The 23,312-nt window shown below is 41.6% G+C and overlaps 2 protein-coding genes across 6 annotated transcripts in view; one reads left to right on the top strand and one right to left on the bottom strand.

Moving 5' to 3' along the window:
- Positions 1-17,538, bottom strand: part of MRPS27 (mitochondrial ribosomal protein S27) — a 113,701-nt gene extending 96,163 nt beyond the window's left edge. Inside the window, exons 1-2 of one of the 4 annotated variants that reach the window (XM_074282236.1) lie at positions 17,432-17,538; positions 13,863-13,940 (exon numbers count right to left, since the gene is read on the bottom strand). In XM_074282236.1, the coding sequence (XP_074138337.1) occupies positions 13,863-13,940; positions 17,432-17,507 (154 nt within the window). In that variant the 5' untranslated portion in view covers positions 17,508-17,538. Of the gene's footprint in view, positions 1-3,768; positions 4,305-13,862; positions 13,962-15,366; positions 15,386-15,821; positions 15,893-17,431 lie in introns of those variants that run through there. The other 3 variants (XM_074282237.1, XM_074282240.1, XM_074282238.1) reach the window with 3 other exon arrangements.
- A 206-nt stretch (positions 17,539-17,744) lies between these two features.
- The window catches only part of PTCD2 (pentatricopeptide repeat domain 2), a 43,135-nt gene continuing 37,567 nt past the window's right edge, over positions 17,745-23,312 (top strand). The window contains exons 1-2 of one of the 2 annotated variants that reach the window (XM_074282241.1): positions 17,745-17,875; positions 20,120-20,212. In XM_074282241.1, coding sequence (XP_074138342.1) covers positions 17,761-17,875; positions 20,120-20,212 — 208 coding nt within the window. In that variant the 5' untranslated portion in view covers positions 17,745-17,760. Of the gene's footprint in view, positions 17,876-17,996; positions 18,194-20,119; positions 20,213-23,312 lie in introns of those variants that run through there. The other variant, XM_074282242.1, reaches the window with a different exon arrangement.

Raw genomic sequence — 23,312 nt, forward strand, 5'->3', positions numbered from 1 at the left:
GCATTATTTACAAATATAACATATATAATGAATGCTTTGTACAAAGTATCTATTTTAATAAAATCTAAAGCCTAGAAAGATTTACATGAACTAATGCTGAGTGAAACAAGTAGAACCAGAATACATACCATACACAATAACAGCAAAAATGTGGAATGATCAACTATGAAAGACTTAGTTCTTCTCAATGGCTCAGTGATCCAGAGCAATCCCAATAGACTTTGGACAGAAAATGCTATCCACATCCAGAAAAAGATATAAGGAGACTGAATATAAATCAACAAATGCTATGTTCACTCATTTCTTCTGTCTTTTTTTCTCCCCCTCTTCCATGGTTTTTCCCTTTTGTTCTGATTTTTCTCTCCCAACATGATTCAGAAAGCAGTATGCATTAAAAATAAATAAGTTTAAATAAAATAAAATAAAATCCAAATTCAATATAGCAACTGTAATGGCTTTTTAAACTCCTCATAGTGGGATTAGATTTGTATTTATCTAAAAAAGATCCCAAGGGAAGATCCTGATGTCACAGGCTTTCGGGGATCTGAGGTTGTTATGTTTTTGCTTGAATTCTGCTGAGGAATTTCCGAAGCACTTTCTTGAGGGATTGATATGAAAGAATATATTCAACAGAATGTTGCTCCAACCAATCAAAATATGGCCATTTAATTCATTATAATCAAATGGTCCTGAATTCAAAACCATTCAACTCATCACAGAGCCTGGTAGAAGATAAACACCTAACACATGCCTTTTTCTTCATTCATTTAGCATTGCATCTGGCATCAGGAAGACTTGAGTGTGAGACCTGCCTAACGACACTCCTATTGGATATATTGGCAAGTCCCTTTACCTCTCCCAACCTCAATTTCTTCACTTACAGAAAGGAGATAATAATACTACCTACCCCCCAGCATTGCTATGAGGATTAAAGGTGATAACATATGTAAAGTTCTTTGCAAACCTTAAAGCGCTGTACAAAGGTTATTAATTTTATTGTTGTTTCTAACAACTACCAGAGAATGAGGTTCATCTGGTGTTTCCAATGAGCCAAGTAATAATGCAGGAGAGGCACAACTACCTTCTTTCTCACTTTCCATATAGCAATCATGAAGCTGGACCCAAACAGTTTGTCCCCATCTTCTCTCTGCTCCCCTCTTCTATTAAGTAATGGGAAAACATTACCATCTTTTCCTTTTTCTTCTAAAATGTCATTATCTAGAGATGCTCCTCCAAACTTTCTAACCTACTATACAGATACTAACTCTCCCTTCATTCCTTAGCTTTAGGGAAAAATGATTGTTAACTTTCATTATTATTAATTAAATATTGGAGTAACTAGGTGGGTAGGACTAACTGGGTCTGAAATCAGAATGACTGCTCTTCCTGAGTTCAAATCTGGCCTCGTATAATTACTAGTTATGTGATCTTGGGCAAGTCATCTAACCCTGATTGCCTCCCAAAATTTAAATATTACTAATATGTATTGTGCTATTCATTATTGTATTATTATAACATTAATGGATATGAATAGGGCACAGTGACAAGCATTTGATTATTTATGTGGATTTTAGAAAAAACAGCTCTCAGGAAAGTAAGAGTAGAAATAATACTGGATTTGGTATTTGAAGAAACTGGATTTCATTCCTGACTCTTCTGTTAACTAGCTACATGACCTTGGGCAAATAATTTTGCCCTAAAGTTCCATTTCTTTATCTATAAAACATAAGAGTTGGACTAGATTAATGATTCTGAATCTGGGGCTCAAAAATAAAAATAAATAAATAAAAGGTGTTTCTACATAATTAGTTTTTATTTTAATCTTCCATATTAATATATTTAAAGATATTCTAAGAAATGTCCACAGGCTTCGTCGGACTTCATGGAGTCAAACACAGAAAAGAGAAGAAGTCCTGGCCGACACCACCCCTACAGTTGCCTTCAGTAAAGATGGCGCCAGCACTGGACAATTGCTGATGGCCTTCTGCCAGCCTCTACCAGAGGCCTTGCTTTCTTCTCTTTTGTGTTTCTTTTCCACCTCATTTCTGCCTCTTCCTTTGCCAAGCCTCCTGTCTCACCTGACACACCTAAGCTTTGCTCAGCCTCTTGGGAACTCTCTGGCTTGAAGTGCTGATCCCAAGGCGATGTTTTTAAAACTGAAGCCAAACAGAAATATCCTTCTATCTTCTCCTTAGCAGAATATCTGTAGACCAACCTAGCTCCTCTCCTTCTTAATGGATTTTACAGCCACTTGTATCAACTAGAAGATAAAATTGCTTGGAGCCTTCTTCTGGGTCAGCCTTAATTTGTTTTCACATAATCATTACCTCCCCTAACCTTCCTTTGCTAGGCAATTAGCCATGAGCAGCTATCCTGGTGTTTTGTGAAGCCAGACAGGGAAAGCTTGAAAAATGCTGATCTAAAGGGAAAGATGGAGGATGAAAAGGCAAGTTTTAAAGTACCTAAATAATTCTCAGCCAGCAAGAAAATGGAATAACTTACAGTATGTATGCAGCCATAGGCAGTTCCAAAAGGTTTATATTCTGCTATAAATCCTGTCTCCCTTTGTGAATTCCAAAAGAACTTACAATATCTATGCTATAATTCAGAATTTCATAACACACTGGGTTATACTGTGGATTATTCTTTCACATGGGGTACTCTTGTTTCTCTAGGTAGACTTAAAGTTCCTTAAGGGCAGGATTTCTTTGAAGGCTTATGGTACTGGACACATGAAGGGCCATTCTGTCTGCACTCAGGCTGTCATCTTCACCTCCTTCCCACCACCTGCCCCTGGGATGCTGGGCTCTGAACAGGGTTTCACTTCAGCTTCTCTCCAATCAGGTGCTGCTTTCCAGGCCCCATTTCCAAAGCTTGCTATTCTCTTCTCCTCTCCAGTTCCTTGTATATGTGGCCTTCTCCTATCCAAATGTAAGCTCTCTGAGGGCAGGGAACTATCTTGATGGCTTCCTATGAATCCTCAGTCTTTGCTCTATAGAAAGTGCTTAATATTCCAATTATCTATCCATATTAGTAAATAGGTATTCACTAACTAAATCTCTACATAAAGAGTGTGGAATGGTGATACTCTTGGCTAGAACACATTACCAGGATTCCTTAAATTTAGCAATCTCTACTAGAGACCTTCTGGGATGCTTCCTTACACCGTCCAAACCTCCTTGTCCTCTAAGGCCATGATGGCTGAGTACCAGCAGCCCTTCCAAGCTAGGAAAAGCTCCCGGATGGGCTCCAGGCATGTGACAAGTCCGCTCTCACGAGATTCAGAGAAGAGGGCCAAAATGTGATGTTTTTTCATCACAAGAGTTCCTGAATTCTACTACAAATACAGAGATTCAACTGAACAAATGTTTATTAGTGATCTACATGTGAAGCACAGGTTGTTAGACTTGGAGATCCAAAAGTGGAATCATTCTTGCCCTCAAAGTTTACATTCTACAGGCACAGAGGGAGAGGATGAGGGGAGAGGAATAGGCATTAAGCGCCTGCGTGCCAAAAACCGCACTTCACAAAAATTCTCTCGTTGGATCCTCACAGCCGTGGGAGACGGGGCTGTTAGCATCCCCATTTTACACTGAGAAAACTGAAGCAGAGCTTAAGCCTGGATTTGAACTTGGCTCCTTTGAGCTCGGACTCCAGAGTGCGCGCTCTCTCTTGAACCAAGAGGCTGCCCGGGAGTCGGGCCTCAGAGGTAGGAATTCCATAGGAGGAAAGGATCACTCCAGGTCCCTCGGCTTCCACGCGCCTTACCTGAATGCCCTTGTAAGCTATGCTTTCCCTTGTACGCTTCCCTCGCTCAGGAGGAACTGTCCTGCTTGTTGATCCTTGTGTCCCCAGAACACAGTAAGTGCTTAATCAGTGTGCTCTCAATCTACCCGCTCATGCATCCTTCCGTGCCCCGGTCTCTCCGTCCGTCCAGTCACGTGTCTGCCATCCCTGCTCACCGCTTACACATTCACCTGTTCATTCCTCCCCCGGAGCAGCCTCATCTCCGGGAGGGCACACAGCGGGGGAGGTTACTGGCTCACGGCCAGGCGAGGGCACACCACGCGTGGTGTAAGTCCCCCTGTGTGCCAGGCACAGGGCGAAGCGTTTCACAAACGCTTGACAGGGAGGCCCCGTCACTTTTTGGAAGGCCAGGCCACTCACACAACAGCGGTCCCTTGCACGGTTTCCGGTCCCTTCTGGAACCGCACATACAAAGAACAATGAGTGTATCCGCAGTGTGAAGGATGAAGCTTTCACTAAATCTCGGCCGAAGAGTGCTAGACACTGGTCACAGGCACAGCCGAGGCCAGGTTTTCACGGGCACTTGTGTGTATACCAGAGGCCCGACTACTAACCAGCGCACAGAAGGGCAGATCTAACTCAGATGACCTGGAGTAGGGCCACCCAGCAGTGAGGTCCCCACCTCCGCCCATTAAATCCCTAACAGATCCGAGGTGTGGAGCAGCCCCTGAGCGGCAGAGAACACTGAGCATTCCCTCCGCAGATCCCCCCCCCCCCCCCTCTGCTCAGTAGGCAGGGCCGCACCACCCATTAACCGCCCTCGCCTGCTTGTCTCCGCTGGGCGGATGGTGTGAGTGTGCACCTCCCACCCGCCCGCCGGCTCAGCCAATGGCATCGAACACCTCACGGCGCTCCGGGTCACGGCGGCCCAATCCCAGGCTGCCACCAGCCAGGAGCGGTCCGGCCCCGGAGCCAGCAGAAGGTCCCGACGGGTGGCTGACCGACTAAGCCTTGCACCGGGTCCACACTGCCCCCTAGTGCCCATCCCTAGGAGCCGGCCGCCCAGCCTTCCGGGGACACTCCCTGACCACGGGAGAATAAGAGAATCTTTCACTCTGATCAATTAAAAGCAGGACTTTCAACGTATTCGGAAGAACGCCCTGCAGAAGAGGGACTGCGCAGAGAAGCTGATTGGGGCTTTCCATAAGGGGAGAAAAAATAACCAGAGGTATCCGAAGTTCTGTCTGCCTGTGTGTCGGGAATTCTCCGGGTTACGCCGTGGGGGGGAGGGGAGGGGAGGGGAGGAGGGGGTGCTGGGACGGAGGGTCTGTGAGGCCCTTAGCCCAGAACCCCCGCGCAGCTAGCTCAGCGCAGCCGCAGGGACTCCCGCAGCAGGCGGTCTCTGCGTGTGGCTGTTTAATTCAAACGTTACTCGTGACAGGAAACTCTTTCTCCAGACTTCAGATAGTCACTGGCCCGACACAGAAAAAAGAGACTGACGATGGGAGTGAGGGAAGGGAAGAGCATGAGTTACCATCACGGAACAATGAGCAGAAAAGGCTAGGAAAACCACAGTGCGTTCTGTGAAACTTACCCGAGTGTGTAAGTGTGCGTATGTGCGGTCTGTATACACGCACAGCTATAGCGAGGCTGTCAATATCTATGAATAAATGGAACTATGTATTCAGAGCTTACTCTGTGCCAAACCCTGGGCTGAGTGCTTTACTAATGGCATCTCGCCTGATCTCCATAACAAGCCCGGGATGTGGGCGCCGCCATTATCTTCAGTTACAGTTGAGGAAACTGAGGCACACAGAAATTGTATGATTTGGCCGATGTCAGAGAGCTAATTAAGTGTCCGAGGGCAAATCTGAGCAGCCCAGGGCGCTAAGCGCTGAGTCATCTAGCTGCCCCCAGAGAAGTGGGAGCCCGGACAGGTCCTTGGATCTGAGGAATCCCAGGGAGGGGGAACTGACCCATAGGGGCTGATTCCTTCCACAAGCAGTGGTACTACTGATGTGATCGCTGAGCTCAGATCAAGAAGTGGAAAAGATGACCAACCAATCAAGTACCAAATGGGGCATCTCAAGGGCCAGGAGATAATCCTCCGGCCTTAGATGGAAGCAGCTGGCTGTCTGTGAAGGTGAAGCACTGCCTGGGGACAGCTTGAGGGGGCTTCATGAGCTAGTTTGCCCTTATTCAGTCATCAGATAGGCCCTAACAATTGTGGGTTCTTCATTAAGATAGGCTTGGTTCTGACATGCATGGGGACCAATCTTGTTTTTTAAATAGAGATGAGGTAATAGAATATTTTCTGTCCTTGGAGAATTGAGAAGATAATAGGTGCAGGACCTGGGCTGGGAGCTCTAAAAATGAATCTATACACACCTATAGCTCCTCACACAAAAAGGAGAAGAATCACAATGTGCTATACAAAAAAGTGTGTTATGTATTCAAGGGTGTGATATATGTACACAAAGGGGTGTCCAAATAATATATATATATATAAATCAACACATGGCTTATACACAGAGTAATGCAGTACGGTTCTCTCTTCTCCTCTTAAGTCCCCTACTTTATTCATTTGGCTGGGCCTGCAATCTGTTCTTAGAAGGTATTTTTACTTTAAGGTCATTATAATCCCATGGTTTTTTTAAACATACATGTAATCCAAGAAATGTGAGCAGCCTAATAATGAGCAGATATCAGTAAACCAGAAGTTTTATCGTCAATGGATGTCATCAACACGGTACAAACCCCTACTAACCCCTTTCTCATGCTGTGACTTTCCTCCCTATTTTTACGCAAACTCTCCACAGAAACGAAGGACCTGCTCAGGGTTGCACTCAACTCAGATTGCACTCTTGTGACAAGATCAGCCCACTTTCTTTTCCAATCATAACACTTTTGTGGGGGGCTGGGAAGATACTGAATCTTCCTGTCTTTCCCAGAGTAAAAGTACAATTTCTACTCACAAATCGGACTCCAGTACTAAACAGCATAGAAGCTTTCACTTGATCCATTTTTTTTTTTTTTTTTTGCATCTGTGCTGGTTTTTCCCACCCTAAGGCAGCTGTGCAGCCCTCTGCCTCCACAGAGAAGGGTCACCATATCTGTGCTTGGTTTAGTGCGGACATTTAGTCGGAGGTAGCTAAGAACACAGAACCTCAAGTAATCTCCCAGTTTCAGTCTTCCCAGAAACAGGAACAAGTACTTAATATATATTAATTTATTCATTACACATTTATATACTATCACAACTGACCTAACCATCTACTTCCATGATGATGTCTGTATTCCATATCTATGTTATCAGTGGAACCATTTAATACAAACTCATAGCATAAACCAAAGAAACCTTAAAAACAATTTGTAAAATTAAATAAATGAATAAATTAGTGAGAAAAAGAAAAACATTGGCCTTCTGTTGCTTTGTGTGAATTTTATCCCAAAGGCAAAGATAATTAATATCTTATATATTCTATTTATTTCATAGAGAAACAAATGTGGAGCTGTTAGTTAATAAACATGCATTGAGGGCTTATGGTGTGCAAGGCACTGTACTAGGCTCTAGAGAGAGAGAGAAAGGCAAAGCTCACTTTGTGGGGGGGAGGGGGGAGAGGCAACAAAGATTAAGTGACTTGCCCGGGATCATACAGCTAATAAATGTCTGAGGGCAGATTTGAACTCAGGTGCTCTTAACTCCAGAAGTAAGGGTTCGATCCACTGCACAACCTAGTGGCTCCAATAGTATGCCCTTGACAAATATGCTATGCCATAAAGCAGATATAAATGTATACAGGTGCATGTGTCTCTTCCCTACATCCATGCTCTTTCTAATGCTCTTGTTTTCAATAGGTTAGCAGCAGCATGATATGACAGGAAATCACCACCAGCACCACTGGATTTAGACTTTAAAAATCCAGATTCCACTCTCATCTCTGGCATTTCCTTACTACCTAAGTGATGTCAGATACATTCTGTCACTGCCTCAACAGTAAAATAAGGCAAGTTGGGGAAATGACAGGTGGGTTGGGGGGGGGGGGGTTGTCCTTTCTACCTGCAAACCAATGATCTGAGGACCTCTGAGATTGAGATTCTCCCTAGCTCTAGATCAGTGATCATTAACACCATAATCTGTGTGAAGCAATTAACATCAAAGTTGGTTATTTTGCCATACGGTAGTTTTCCACAGAAAGAGAGACAGAAAATATTAATTTATTTGAGTACTAATGGCTTATTCTCCTGTTAGCAGCTGCCTAATTTTTAATCACAATTCTCCTGAAATATTTTAGAAACACCTCTACTCAAATGTTCATTTGTACATGACTGGTGCTAGAGCATTCTGAGCTCATGTTGGTCTGATCAGCCAGTCGGCCATACTAAAGTGAAGTTATCTTCACATCAAGAGAATGATGTCATTTTGGTCCTCTTCAAAAATGAAGGACAACAATCAATCAACAATTTTGGGTCCTTCATTAAGATAGGTTTGGTTCTGACATACACGGGAACCAATCTTGTTTTTTAAATAGAGATGAGGTAATAGAATACTTTCTGTGCTTGGAGAATTGAGATAATAGGTGCAGGACATTGTACAAAGTCTCAGATATGGTTGCTGCATTGAGTGATTTTCCTTAACTGTTTTCCTTTGTTAGAAGGGAGGCCTTACTGAGTAGTTTGATATGCAGGATAATGTCTAGAAATGAAATGTGACATAAAAACAAAAGATATCAATGAAATTTTTAAACATATAGACTGAGCACCTAATATTTACAAGAGATAATATAAATGATGGAGTAATTACTTATATTAAAAAGAATTTATATTGAGATCCTTTTGTATATGTAAATGCTTTCAAAACAAATCAATGATATTTACAAGAGATGGTTTAAAAACAAAAACCTTAAACTCTCCACAGAAGTCTCAGTACTGAGTCAATTAAAATTAATCAGAAATTTAGATAAAACACCTCCAAAATGTATATTTTAAGATAACAAAGTGACTTGAGGTGCAAATATTCTATCTTCATTGGAAGGCCCTGAGTTCAAATATGAATTCAGATACTTGACACTTACTAGCTTAGCTGTGACCTTGAGCAAATCACAACCCTGACTGCCTCATCAATCCCTCTGTCCCACCAAAAGGGCAAGAAACAGAAGATCCTCAGAAGACAAGGAGTGTCAAAGGGTACTGTCAATGAAGTCAGAGGACTGGGCTCCTCATCTCATCCTGGATGCTTATTTACTCTAAAACCTTAAGTAAATCATGTTTCCTTATCTGTAAGATGTGGTTAGAGATATTGGCTTTGGACATCCAGTCTCCACCTGGATCCACTGATCTAAACAATGGGAGATACCCATCTGGTTTTAATGTTACAAAGGATATCCAAAAGAGCCAAGGAAACCATCCCTTCAAATACTTATTTCAGATGAGCATTTTCAACAATCTAAATGTGGTTTTTAAATATGCTCAGTAGAAATCTGAAGTACCACAAACTCCCCATATAGGAGGCTTTAGAAAAAAATGCTGTGATGATATTAGCATGGTGGCTATGTTTAAGGTAAGGAAGGCCATAGTTAATGTTGGGATCACCTCTCAACCCCATTCCCAACACTCAAATCCAAGGTGGAGATAATGGATTGTTAAAATTTCAGGATAAATAACACATCCTAGAAATAAGCATTTTTAAATGGCCTGAGAGTTAAGGATACTGTTCCCCCCCCCATTTCTAAATACAATAAAACTACTTAAAAATATAAAAACCATTCTTAGTTCATTGGACTACATAAGGACCTATACTTTTTCAGACCCCTGCTGGAGATTTAAGAAAGTATTAATAAGGCAAATTAAACTTAAAAGCATGTGTGCATAGATTTCTACTTCCCCACCCCAGAGCACCTGGTTGTTAAAGTTTACTAGCAGCTACTACTAGCTGCTACTGCTACTACTACTACTACTACTACTACTACTACTACTACTACTACTACTACTACTACTACTACTACTACTTTGAATTTATAAAGCAATTAAGGTTAAATGCTTCACATTTATTATCTCATTTAAGCCTCACAAGACCTTAGATCCCAATCAATCAATTAACAAACATTAGTCATTTAATTAAGTACCAGAGGCTGTGAATTCAAAAAAGGGCAAAACCACAAAAATACCTGCTCTCAAGGAAAGAGATAAAATGCAAATAGTCACCTACAGATAGAAGGAAGTTCTCCTTATGGGGGAAGGCTCAGATAAAAGAGGTGGGAGAGATCAGATAAGACCACTCATAACAGGTAGCATTTGAGCTGGGTCTTAAAAGGAAGCCTGAGATGTACGCCAAAATGTAAAGGTGAGGGAGAGCATTTTTCAGGCATTTTCAAAGTAGCCAGAGCAAAGGCAAGAGGGTGGGAAACTGAACCCTTAAATTCAAGAAACAACAAGCAGGCTAGCATAATTAGCATGACTGGATCACAAGGGTGAATGGAGAGGAGGAAAGCACAAAGAGACTGGTAACACAGGAAGGAGCCTGGTTGTGAAGAGCCTTAAATGCAAAATAATGGGCTTGTGATGTGGGATCTTGGACATAACCAGAGACATGACCAGCAGGAGAATGCCAAGGAGAGATCTACACTTTAAGAAAATCAGTGGTATGGTGGAGGGATTGGAAGGAGGGACAGACTTGAGACAGAGAGGCAAACTAGAGGACAATTATGAGAGAGGATGACCAAGGGTGTGAATCAGGAATTCCCTCCCTTCTTCCCCCATTCTCTCTTTATAGTCATTCTGATGGCAACTTCATCTACTTTCTGGGTTTAGATCACCTGTAGACCAAAAACACATTTACACCATAACATTTGATCTGCACCAAAGCAAGTCTGTCATTCTCCCTACTTATTTCTTCTTCTGACATGCGTATTTCTATCAGCAGCATCTCTATCCACTCAGTCTCCCATCTTTGGGTTCTCCTCTCTCTGAATCTCCTCATTTCCCCCCCCCCCCTCAGACACCACTCTGACAGAGGCTTTCACTATCTCTCCTAGGGTTTGTTAGAAGAGCCTCCTTGCCAGCTCTAATCCTTGCACTGCGCCTGCCAAAATGATCTTATGAACAGACCTGGGCAAGGTCTCCTCAAAACCTTTCACTGGTTCCTAAAAAGTCTAAAGTTTTCTTGGTGCTTTCAAGGCACCATGATCTGGTGCTGCCCAATCCTTCCAAGGTGCTGCTCACCTTAGGTCACTCACCCTCCCTCTGTGCCATTGCAACAAGCTAAGTGCTTACCTGCCTATGGTATACCCTAAGCATTAAACATTTCCCCAGTCTTAAGTGCAGCCATTTCCCTTTTTTGCTCACTGAATTCCTACCTGTTTTTCTAAAGCCCTGCTCAAATGTCTCTTCCATAAAGCTTTCCTTGATCCTTTGTCAGTTCCTTCTGACATCTCACAAAGGATTTTTGTTCTTACAAATGTACTTACCACATATTCTATTTATCTGGGTATTTCTGTCCTACTGTCCTATCCACTGATTGGTCTGAGAGCTCCACAAAATCTAAATCTTGCATTCCATGTAACCTAAGTGCTTACATATTTATTACACTGCCAAACCCATAACAGAGACACAAATTTAGATCATTTATATCTTTGTGTTGCTACCAAGTTCTTATGACCCCTGCCAAACCTGCCACCTCTTCAGAATGAAATGGATTTCAGGCTTTGATCTATTTGAGGTGTCGCCTCTTCATTCTATTGTTTTGTGGATCTCTATAAAATTCTTCTCTGGTCTGTCTTCTATATCTATCTTTTATCTACATAGGGCTTTCTTCTTTAGCTGGAAGGTACTGAGGATATCACACAGGATCCAGCTCTGAAGAGGCCAGCTGAGACTGCAGTTATTGTAGCTCTGTTGGAGGAGAGGAGAGGAGAGTGGAGAGGGGAGGATGGGAGGGAAAACTTTCTTTATTCTGACTGAGAGGCCTCAAGGCACAGCAGATAAGGGAAGGAAGACCTGGACTCCAGGGCCACCTCGGACACACAAATGTGATCGAGTAACATCTCAGGGCTCTCAGCAAAGAAGTGCAGACAAGGGGAGGAGATTTCTGTTCCTATCTTATAATGAAGAGACTGTATACTCCTAATACCCCAAAATATTTCTGTGAAAGTCTGAACCTGTAGAGAAAATCCAGCTGAATAATTACTGGAATAATGAGCTGTATTTTTTTTCAAAACTAAATGAAGCCAAAAATGAAATTTATAGAAAAATACAGTAGAAAAATCACATAACAAAAAATTCCAATAGTTACATAAGATTATCCCTAATCTAAGAAAGGTAATGTAATGTAGTGGATAGGCTGGTTTCAGTCCTGCCTGATACATACATGACTTTAGGAAGATCAACCAACCTGTTAGTGCTTCAGGAAACTAAGACTCCAGATTAAATAAACAGTAATAAGCTTGACTAATAGGGAGGAAGTTTCTTCTTCCAAGAATTCTCTAAATCAATGAAATCACAAATCCAGTCTCAATCCCTAACCACAGATTATTTACCTAATCAATGTTAGGGGGATTATGCACATAAAGGCAGGACACCAAAAGTCTGGAATATCTAGATTATTATTTAAAAAGCCATCCCCCCATTCAGGCTACTGTCTGAAACATGATCTGACATGAAAGAACAGGGGGTTGGTATAATTAGCATCCCACAGCATTGCAGGTGAAGCATTTTCTCCTCTAAATGGCTTTGGTATTGCACTATTCTCAAAAGTGGGACCTTTCAGGGACCTGTATGTGCCAAAATGTTTGTGGCAGCCCTTTTCATAGTGGCTAGAAGCTGGAAGATGAATGGATGTCCATCAATTGAAGAATGGCTGGGTAAATTATGGTATATGAATGTTATGGAATATTATTGTTCTGTAAGAAATGACCAACAGGAGAAATACAGAGAGGCTTGGAGAGACTTACATCAACTGATGCTGAGTGAAACGAGCAGAACCAGAAGATCATTATACACTTCAACAATGATACTGTATGAGGATGTATTCTGATGGAAGTGGATATCTTCAACATAGAGAAGAGCTAATCCAATTCCAATTGATCAATGATGGACAGAATCAGCTACATTGAGAAAAGGAACACTGGGAAATGAGTGTAAACTGTTATTTTTACCTTCTGAATCCAATTCTTCCTGTGCAACAAGGAATTCGGTTCTACACACATATATTGTATCTAGAATATACTGTAATATATTTAACATATATAAGACTGCCTGCCATCTGGGGGAGGGGGTTGGGGGAGGAAGGGAAAAAATCTGAGCAGAAGTAAGTGCAAGGGATAATGTTGTAAAAAATTACCCATGCATATGTATTGTCAAAAAAAAAAAAGTTATAATTATAAAATAAAATAAAAATTAAATAAAAAAAAAGTGGGACCTTTCAGCTAGATAATAAAGGCCAATGATGAATTTTGAAGAAAGCAACAAGATAAACTGGAGGATGAAGAGGTTGAGAGTGAAAACAAGAATAAAATCCATTTAAGTCAGCACAGACAACAAAGGTTTTGAAGGGAGGGGCGCCTGAAAAGCATCCACAAAGAGAGCAATTTGGAAGTAAATTTGCTTGGCAGTACAAGAAATCCAGCTATCAACCATAGTCCCTGGGTGTTCCATAAGATGCTAATTCTCTTTTAAAATTCATCTCCTCAGTAGCAGTCTCCCTACCCTGGAGATAGATGCCTCCCCCAGGCCCAATTTCAGACAGATGAGTCCTAGATATGATCCATTTTGTGAGAATGCTCAGCCTTGTTTACTTTATACCAGGCTCCATTTTCTGCACTCTCTACAAAGTAGCAGCCCTAACCATTCTCGCTCTTCTTTATGTGCTGAGTTCCACAGTTAGAATATAAACTCCTTGAGAGCAGCAGCTGTCCTATATGCTTGTATTTGTATGCCCAGTACCACTTAATATAAATGCTCTCCTTTCCTTTCCCTCTCTCTTCCTCCTTTTTCTCTCCCTTCTCTCTCTCATCTAATGAATATCTATAACTAGACTAGTGGACTTAGTAAGCATGGGCTCCCAAGAATGTTTCAAGTACTTAAAAATTACACCCCCTCCAAACATAAGTAAAACTTACCTAGATTACAAAGCTCTTTTTCTCTTGCTTCCCATTTCTGACTATCCACATAAGCTGCAGACAGTAAGCACCTTTTACCTAAAGAGAAGAAAAGGACAGCTATCTCAGTAGGCTTGTTCATGCAGGAGATATCATTTCATATGTTAATTTCTTTTTCCATTTATTCTAAAGAATACATGTTATTCATTACTTCTCCGGATTATTAGTCATGATTAATAGAGAATTGTGTTTTCATGATTGTACATATATAACATATCAAATTGCTTACCATCTCAGGAAGGGAAGGGAAAATTTTTGGAACTCAAAATTAAAAAATAATAAATGTTAAGAGGCAGCTAGGTGACACAGTGGATAGAGCACTGGCTCTGAAGTCAGGAGGACCCAACTTCAAATCTAGTCTCAGATAATTAACTAATTGTGTAATGCTGAGCATATTTTCCAGATTGCCTCAACAAAACAAAACAAAAACGTTAAAAACTGTATTTATATATAATTGGAAAAAAAACCAAAATATTATTATTTTTTACAAGAACATATGTTGTTATTCAGTTGTCTCCTCTTTCTCACAGAGAACTCAAATCTCTTTGGTTTCAATTTTCTTATTTGTATTTATGTATGTTATATTTTCATATATACATGTTATCACCCCAAAGAATTAAAGTGCTGAGGGCAAAAACTGTTTTTGTACCCCCTGTACCCACCACAGAGCTTGCCCACAAGAGGAACTTACAAATGCCCAAGGACTGACTGATAGTTACCAGACTGGTTTAGGAACGCTATATAATATATCTAGATATCAGCAAACTATTTGACCAACTTCCTAACTCTTGTGGACAAAAAGGAGAGCTGTAGGCCAGACAACTGTACAGTTAGGCAGAGCTGATTAAATGGTTGAAATCCCCAAATAACCATCAATGGTTTGATGCCAGCTCTCTAGTGGAAGTGTCAGGGATTTGTATCTGGCCCTGTGGGGCTTATTTTCCTCAGTGATTTGGACAAAGGGCCAGTGGCAGAGTTGTCACACTTTGGGGTAACAAAAAGCTGAGAACTAGGAGTAGCTGATAGGAGGCAGAGTCGAGAAGACCTGAGTGTAAATCCAGCCTCAGACACCAACTAGCTGGGTAATCCTGGGCAAGTCACTTCACACTGTCTGTCTCAGTTTCCTTATCTGTAAAGTAATCTGGAGAAGGAAATGCCAAACCCTTCCAGTAAATGTGCAAAAAAACCCAAAGAGCCAGACATGACTGAAATGAATGAAAGACACTAGTAGCTAACATACTGGATAGAGACACATTCCAAAAAGTTCCCAACAGGGCAGAATTTGGGGTCAAAATGAGTAAAGATGGGGAGATTTTGGGAAGCCGGTAGAATAAATTTCAAGCTCTCCAGATTTCCCCCACAAATAGAATAAATTTGTGCCTCAGGATGAACACAGACCACTGAAAAAGCAAGACTTGGGGCAGAACCAGGGTCCTCCAGATGCAGAAGATCTGAAAAGACAAACCTGTCTGAAGTACAAACTCCTCTTCTTGGGCTAGCTCAGCAGAAAATAGCTGGGGACCTCTGGAGCTTACTGGGTGTGGCTGCAGCCTCAGCAGGAACCAAGACCTTCATCTCCAGGACTGTTTGTCAGCTTGGGATTTGAGTCCAGGAAGGGAGCGAATCTGGGCTGATTGGGACCACCAGGCCTAGCTGTGTGTGGCCCGACCCAGTAAGTACTGAAACAGCCAGGTGGGACATTGCTGGCCGGCACTTGCAGGAAGGTGGAGCTCTTGATTTGGAGATCCAGGTCAGAGTTGTAAGAAACAAAAGCTTGAGACACCATCTCTCCACCAGAAGATTAGAGGTGTTTACACTAATATCTCTTATTTAAAAAAAATTGAACCAGCAAAGAAGAACCCCACCAATGAAACATACTATGGGAATAGGGAAGACCAGGGGTTCATCTTCAGAGAGGACATTAGTAAAAAAAAAAAAAAAAAAAAAAAAAAAAAAAAAAAAAAAAAAAAGCTTCTAATCTAAATAGCTCCCTGCCCAGAGAGAATTTATAGAACTCAAAAAAGAAAGAATTTAAAAATTCAAATCAGAGACACTTAAGAAAAAGTAAAATAATAAAAATAACCCAAGAAAAACAAGATGATGAAAAAAAAAGGTAACCAATTACATGAAAATAATTCTTTGAAAATTAGAATTGGATAAGGGGAAGCCATTGAAGTTAGGAGACCAAGAAATGAGAGGATCTGAATTCAAGACTAGTCTCAGACACTTAACACTTTCTAGCAGTGTGATCGTGGGCAAGTAACAGACTCAAAACAAAAAATAAATAAAGATCAAAAAGAAAAAAAGCAAGGAAGAAAGGGAGGGAGGCAAGGAAGGAGAATGGGAGGGAGGAAAGGGAGGAAAGGAAGGAACGAAGGAGGAAAGGAAAACGGGAAGGAAGGGAGAAGGGAAGGAAGGAAAGAGGAGGGAAGGGAGGGAAAGAGGAAGGAAGGGAGGGAATGGGAGAGGGAGGAAGGAAGGAAGAAAAAAGTTTCTGCCCTGAGGAAGCTTACAACCTCAAGGAGGAAAATGACATGCAAACACTAGGCACAGGCACTTAACGTGTTACTAAATGAATGAACAAATGACTTCACAAAATGTTTGGTGATGATTGCTAGCAAATATTTTGTGGATTTAAACAAGGTCCTAAGGTGCAAAAACCACCTGTGTTTAGAGTAAGATGTCAAGTGAGGGGGTAAAGTATCCTTTTTGGTTTTCTTAGTTTTAATTGTGTCCGTTGGAAACTCCATAGTTAAACATAAATAGGAAATAATTTAAGAAGGGAAAACAACGGAATTACGAGCGGTTATCAGCCCCTTCCCGAGAGACAATGATTATAGACAGAATCCACAAAGAATTTTAGTTTACTCTCGATTTCTAAATGATGACGAAATAGCTCTTCCCGGGGACACTGGATGATATTGAGATAATGCTAGGGATTCTGTCCATTGCACATCTCAAAATGACACTAATGTAATTGTCATTCTTGCTGTTCGGGCAAGAATACTGGGTCAAGGAAAGGTCAAATGGAAGGATTGGCCAAGGTCAGTGACCACATGGTTTGGGATTAATACTCCACCCCCTCCACGTTTTGCACAGGAGCGGGAACTCCAAGTTAAAAAAAAAAAAGAAGAAGAAGAAAGAAAAGGGGCCGTTCAAAGCAGTGCAGGTAGACGGCTCCTTTGCAGGGGGCCATGACAATTAGCCAAGCTGAACTGACATTGGTATTTTAATGTAAGTCTCCGGAGAAACACTTAAACGTTATCAGCTGCAGCTCCCAGCTCAGACTGCGGATTCCTCCCAGAGCACCAAACCAAATGTATTTCACTGCGTGCCCCGGGATTGGGGGAGAGGAAGAAGGTGCAAAGACATTCCCCCAGGACACACGCTCCCCGAGCACCTCTCGCTTATGGCACTCAAACCGCGTGTTCTCCTGGCCCAGCCTCTCTTTATGTCAACTCCATAGTGGGCCCTCGGGGAGGCCAAAAGGCAGCAGTCCCCCCACCACCGTGGAAACGGCCATCACCAACCTGCAAGGAAGAACTGAGAGAGCGCCAAATTCCGGGCCAGGAACAACCCGTGCCGCACTGTGGGCGCCGCCATCATGGGACGTACCAAATTCAACGCCGACGCAGGAGGGGACTGTGGGAAAAGGACGAGGCGGGATGGCCGTGGGAGGGAAACCTACGATAGAGTTTTTCTTTCTCTTCCTAGAGGCTTAGTGGCCCTCTAGAAGCGACCGTGATTGAAAGGGGTGGGTGTGACTCGGGGGCAGGAACGCTATAAGTTAGCAATTCCGCAGCATCTCCTCCCCAAGTCCTGCAGTTGGTACAATCGGGGAAGGGGGAGTGTGACCAGAATGGCGGTTGTGTCTTGGCGTTCGAATAGAATCCTCCTGGAAACAATGCAGCGTTCCGCGACCTCAGGCGTGCTGTTAGGGATCCGCCCCGGCTGCTGCCGCTGGGCCCTCGGAGGTACCCACTCCCCAGCGCCCGACTTTAGTCCTAGGGGACATGGGAGGGTTGGGACTGGGAATGGGGCCGCGATTGCTTACGGAGTGGCCTATTACGTAATCTCCTGCTCCCCTTCCCCCTCCGGGAGATGCGGACGTCCATCAGTCCCTCCACTCACTGGCAGAATACTTCCGGGAAGGCCCGGAAAGTTTGCCTGGCGGTTGCTAGTCTGGTTTTTCCCTAGCCCTAGACTACGTCATGAGTCTTAGACCCTGGGCGACGAGTCTAGGCTGTACCCAGAACATGGCTAATTAGATCAGAGGCTCCATTTTTAATATGGTAACGTCTATGAATCCAGTCACGGGTGTTTTTTTTTTTTTCTTCTTTTTAATTAAAGGCTGTGGTTCGTTTGGAAGTTAACGGAAAGTGTGCTTTTTTAAGTGGAAGGGGAAGGAAATAAACTTGTACATGTTTCCCCCCCCCCCATGCTGAGCACTTGACATATCTCATTTTATCCTCACGAGAACCCCGAGAAGGCTGTTTAGCATCCCGTTTTTGCACTTGAAGAAGCTGAGGTTGTGGCTTCTCCAGTCACAAAACTTGGATAGATTCCCCTCCAAAGTGGGATTTAGGAGGTAGGAGTGTCGCTTTCGAGAGCTCTGTGGTGCTTTAGGTTTCAGAGCCGGGAGGAGCTTATCCATCTAGTCCGAACCCCCTTTTCTGCCAATGAGGCCGAGGGAAACCTCAGACACGCCACACGTGAAACACGGGCTTACTAAGTACATCTACACGTCAAACATTCACTGAAAATAACTTCCTGACCCTCGAGTGAATGTTACTTAACCTCACACGGGGGCGCAGTCCGCAGCTTAAGCAGCTTCAACTCCTTCATTACAAATGTGACCGAGTTACATTTGAACTCTGTGCCTGTGACAGGTTAATCCTTTCCATTTCACCAAAAGGAGGAAGCAGTGCAGGAACAGCGAAATCTACCAGCATTTATTAAGCACCCACTAAGTGTCAAGTACGGTTGTTAATGTCGGGAAGAGAACCTTCATAGTAGGGAGGGGAAAATCAATAGTATATTGAATGGGGCATGTGGTATGACCTAGGACCGCTAGGTGGCGCCATAGTACACAATGAAGATTCATCTTCCTGCTCTGACTGCAGACACTGATCCTGAGCATATCACGGAACCCTATTTGCCTCAGTTTCCTCATCTGTAAAATGAGCTGGAAAAAAACAAATCCAGTTTTTGTTTGTTTGTTTGTTTTTTTGCCAAGAAAACCGCAAGTGGGATCATGAAAAGTAGAACAGGTCAGATGACTAAACCACAACATGGCTTGTGCTTTCAGAAGATTACTTTGCTAACTGAGAGGAGGATGGATTGAAATGAAGAGAGACTTGAAGCAGGAAGCCCAAATAAGCGGCTGTTACATTAGTAAGGGTGCCAGTGTTTCAGAAGCTTGGGAAGACTTACACGGACTGATGCAAAGAGAAGCGAGCAGGGCGAGCAGGGCTATGCACAGTCATGGTGGTTTTGTAGGATGACCAGCCGGGAGTGATTCTCAGTATGCACTGACGAAGACCGTGCTCAGAGAGAGGATGAAAAATACCGTCCGCCTCCGCAGAAAGAGCTGCTGGAGTCTGAGCGCTGCAGAGAAAAGCAGGCTTCTTAAACTTCCTTAATTGTTTGGTTTTTTTTCTTTTCCTTTTTGTTCTGTTTTATCTAATGTTTAACGTGGAAATGTTTTGCATGACTGCAAAAGAAAACACACACCAAAAAGGAAAAGCAAAAAGAGCAGGAGACATAAAGCCCCCAACTTGGCCTCACACTCAGCGTTCCTGTCAGACACCCTGATTTGATCGCCTGTCCCCAGAACATAACCCTCACTGGGACTTATTGGGGATTATCACTAAAGAAACGCCAACGGAGGGTTTTGTGATTTTTTTTTTTTTTATTAGTGTTTGCTAGGGATTTCTCCTCATCTGGAGAAGGCTGGCAAGACAATAGCTTTCAGGGATGCACCCAGGCGGTAGGAGCCAGAAATCTGTTACTGACTAATCTTTGTGACTCCTGAGTAACTTACTTAACCGCAGCTGTATTATCATTCAAATGAGGATAATTTATATTTGCCCTAACTGCGAAGGTCCCAGGCGATGATGGATGTAGAGCTTTTGAAGTTATGAGATATACTGTGTGATTGCTGACTAACCATGTAGCCACTAAATTTTGCTGTTTTTATTTTCCTCTCAAACTTTTAGGGAAACGCTATCTGCTTACAGATGACATCATGAAACTACAAGAATTCCAGAAAGCAAAAGTGGCTGTTTCCTGTAGATTAAATGGCAAAAAAGGTAATGGTGATGGTTTGGTTAAACTGCTTTTTATTGATTCCTCATTATTATAATAATAATGGTGATGATAGTGATAGCTAACATATATTCAGTGCTTACCACAGACCAAGCATTCTGCTGAGTGTTTTACAAATATCATTTCATCTGGTCCTCATAACAGTCCTGGAAGGTAGGTAGGTACTCTTATGTGCATTTTACAGATGAGGAAACTGAGGCAGACAGGGTAAGTCACCCAGCTAGTCTGAGGTCACATTTGAACTCGGGGCCTCCTGACTCCAGTCCAGGCACTCGGTCCACTGCACCAGCAACCTAGCTGCCATCTGGGTAGCCATTATTACAGTTAAAGTTCAGATTCAGGTTTTCTGATTCCAAAACCAGTACTCTTTCCAGCATCTGTTTGTTCATAGTTCAGTCACTGAATGGAGGTAATGACTTAAATCAACTTCACCCCGTCTTGAATATTACTGCTAAACTAATCTTCTAAAAATATCACTATTCTTATCACTCACCTAAACAGGAATCTGTTAGGACTCCCTAGTGCCTACAAACCAAAGGCCAAATTCTGTCATTTGGCTTCCAAATCCCCTTACAATTGGATCCTACTTAGGACCTCAGAGTTGTTCATTATTCCTCAATATGTACCCACTACTTTAATCAGATTGGTGTGCCGGGCGTGAAGTTCGGAACATTCGTCTTTATAAGTTCAAATGTGGCTTCAGGTGAAACCCTGTTTGCCTCAATTTCCCTGTCTGTAAAATGAACTGGAGAAGGAAATGGCAAAGCATTGCAGTCTCTCTGCCAAGAAAATCCCAAATAGGATCATGAAGAATTGGATGTGAATGAAGAAAAAAAACAAAACCTGAACAAAGTAGAATGCAAGGTTTTTTGTTTTTTAAGTCAGGGATTAGGTGATTGTTGTTTTGTCTTGGTATCCCCAGAATCTTTCCTATTTCAGGGCACACAGTAGGTGTTAAAAAACTGTTCATTGGATTGTACTATATGTTATTTGTTTTCTTAAATTCTACTTATTTTTGCAAACCCAGTTCAAAACCTGTATGCTTTCTGAAGCATTCCCTAGGCTAAGTAATTTTCTGGACTTGGATACTATTTATAGCCACTGATGTACGTCTTAATGCTTGTTTGGTCCATGATTATGTCATTATTATGAATCACGGCCTCCTAATTGGATCCTCAGCTCCTTGGCAGTATGGGATACATCTTATACTCCCCACAGCACCTAACACTATGTTGGGAACATGATGGACACTCAGTAAACATTTGTTGATTCATTTTTAAATGCAGATTAAATCACTTGTAACCTTGAATACTTGAAGACATCTTTAAGGAGATGGAGTTATCCCATTTAAAATCTCAATAGATTTGAAATCTCTAAACAATGGAGATTATATGTCATAGAAGCAGAATGTTAGAGCTAAAAGGGATTTTGGAGAATTAAAGCAACCTCATCATTTCACAGGTGAGAAAACTGAGGCCCAGGCCCATATTGTTGAGATGCTTGAGTAGAACTGCCTAGTTGTTGCTATGGACACTCCTTCCACCTCCTGCCTGCATTCTCTCCTACTCTTAAGAATCCTGTCCATGTCTTTCTCCATAGAGAATCTACCCAGCACCCTGAAGGTCACCCTCTGGTTCTTTTAATGTCCTGTGGATATGAGGGCAACTCTTTGAGCCCCCCAAAACATGAGAATCCTGAGTTAGGACATAGGTGGCATTATCATAAATTCATGTGGCCAGTTTTCTTTGATTTTTATTTTAAAATAGATAATAAAATTCATTTCCTCTGATTTAAAGTCATATTTTCATAGTATTTGTTTCTATTTTTGAAAACATTGTTTTTTTGTTTTCTTTTTAAAAATAATTTTTTATTGAACAAAATTTTAATTTTTTACAGGAAAATAAAAAACAAAACATTATCATGTTCCAACAGAATATCAGGGAGGATTCGAGATATATAACAATAAATTTCTATTTCAAGAAAGAATATATAATAATAGAAGAGATTATATTTATGTTTTTCCATATTTCCTTTAGTTCGTTGTAGGTAATTCTTTTGTTCTATGGTGTGTACATTTTATTTGATTCTTTTTTTCCCCTTTCATCCCCCTCTATCTTTCCCAAGCAGGCTAGTTAGTATATATTCACACTCACTAACACATATACATATATCTATTATATACACATACATTCATATCCATATACACACATATATACACATTTACTCATATGTTAACATACATTTAAAACAATATAGCTTACATATAATGTAGATTTCTCCCTTGATTGAAGATTCAGTTTGTCTAAGATCAGTGATTACTAGCCCTACTTTTTTTTTTCTATTAAATTCTATTCCTGATCCTTGTTGAAATGTTTGTGAATATCTCTTATGTCTTATCCCTAACTAATTCTTCGACTTTAATTCTGCTCCTTAACTTCTCCCTACTCTTTCTTCCCTTTTTTATCCCATTCCCTTTAATTACCTTATTCCACTCCTATTCATCTAAATACCTTTCACTACTCCACCATATCCTAAATCACCCTTTCCCTCCCTCTTTATCCCTTTCTCATTAATATACATACTTTATCCCATTATCATGACTCTAACATATTCTTCTATACCCCATCTTAACTTTTATGTCTTGCTCATTAATCTATACACCTTGTCTCACTGCCATAAATCTACACATTCTTCTATACACCACATTATCCTATTCCCTCCCCCCTTTTTTCTTTATACATTTTGGAAGTGCATTATATATATATATAGCCCTCCTTCCCTATGGAATGCCTCATTTGTAAGACATAAGTACTGTTTTTACCTATTCCTAGACAGTTTTGCTAGGAATTGTCTGATAGGATCAGATCATATTCAACTCTGCCCCAATATTTCTTTTGAGCTACTAAATTACTGATGCCCATCTTAAACATATGGAATACATTTCCATGTAAAAACCTTATGATTTGTCTATGTTGTTCCTCGAAACTAATTTTTGGTATTGGCTCTTACAGGTTCAATTTTCTGTTAAGTTCTAGTTTGGTTGAGATGAAGTCTGAAAATCTACAAGTTTGTCAAATGCTTTTT

Source organism: Sminthopsis crassicaudata, chromosome 1 (assembly GCF_048593235.1).
Source record: "Sminthopsis crassicaudata isolate SCR6 chromosome 1, ASM4859323v1, whole genome shotgun sequence".
Lineage (NCBI taxonomy): Eukaryota > Metazoa > Chordata > Mammalia > Dasyuromorphia > Dasyuridae > Sminthopsis > Sminthopsis crassicaudata.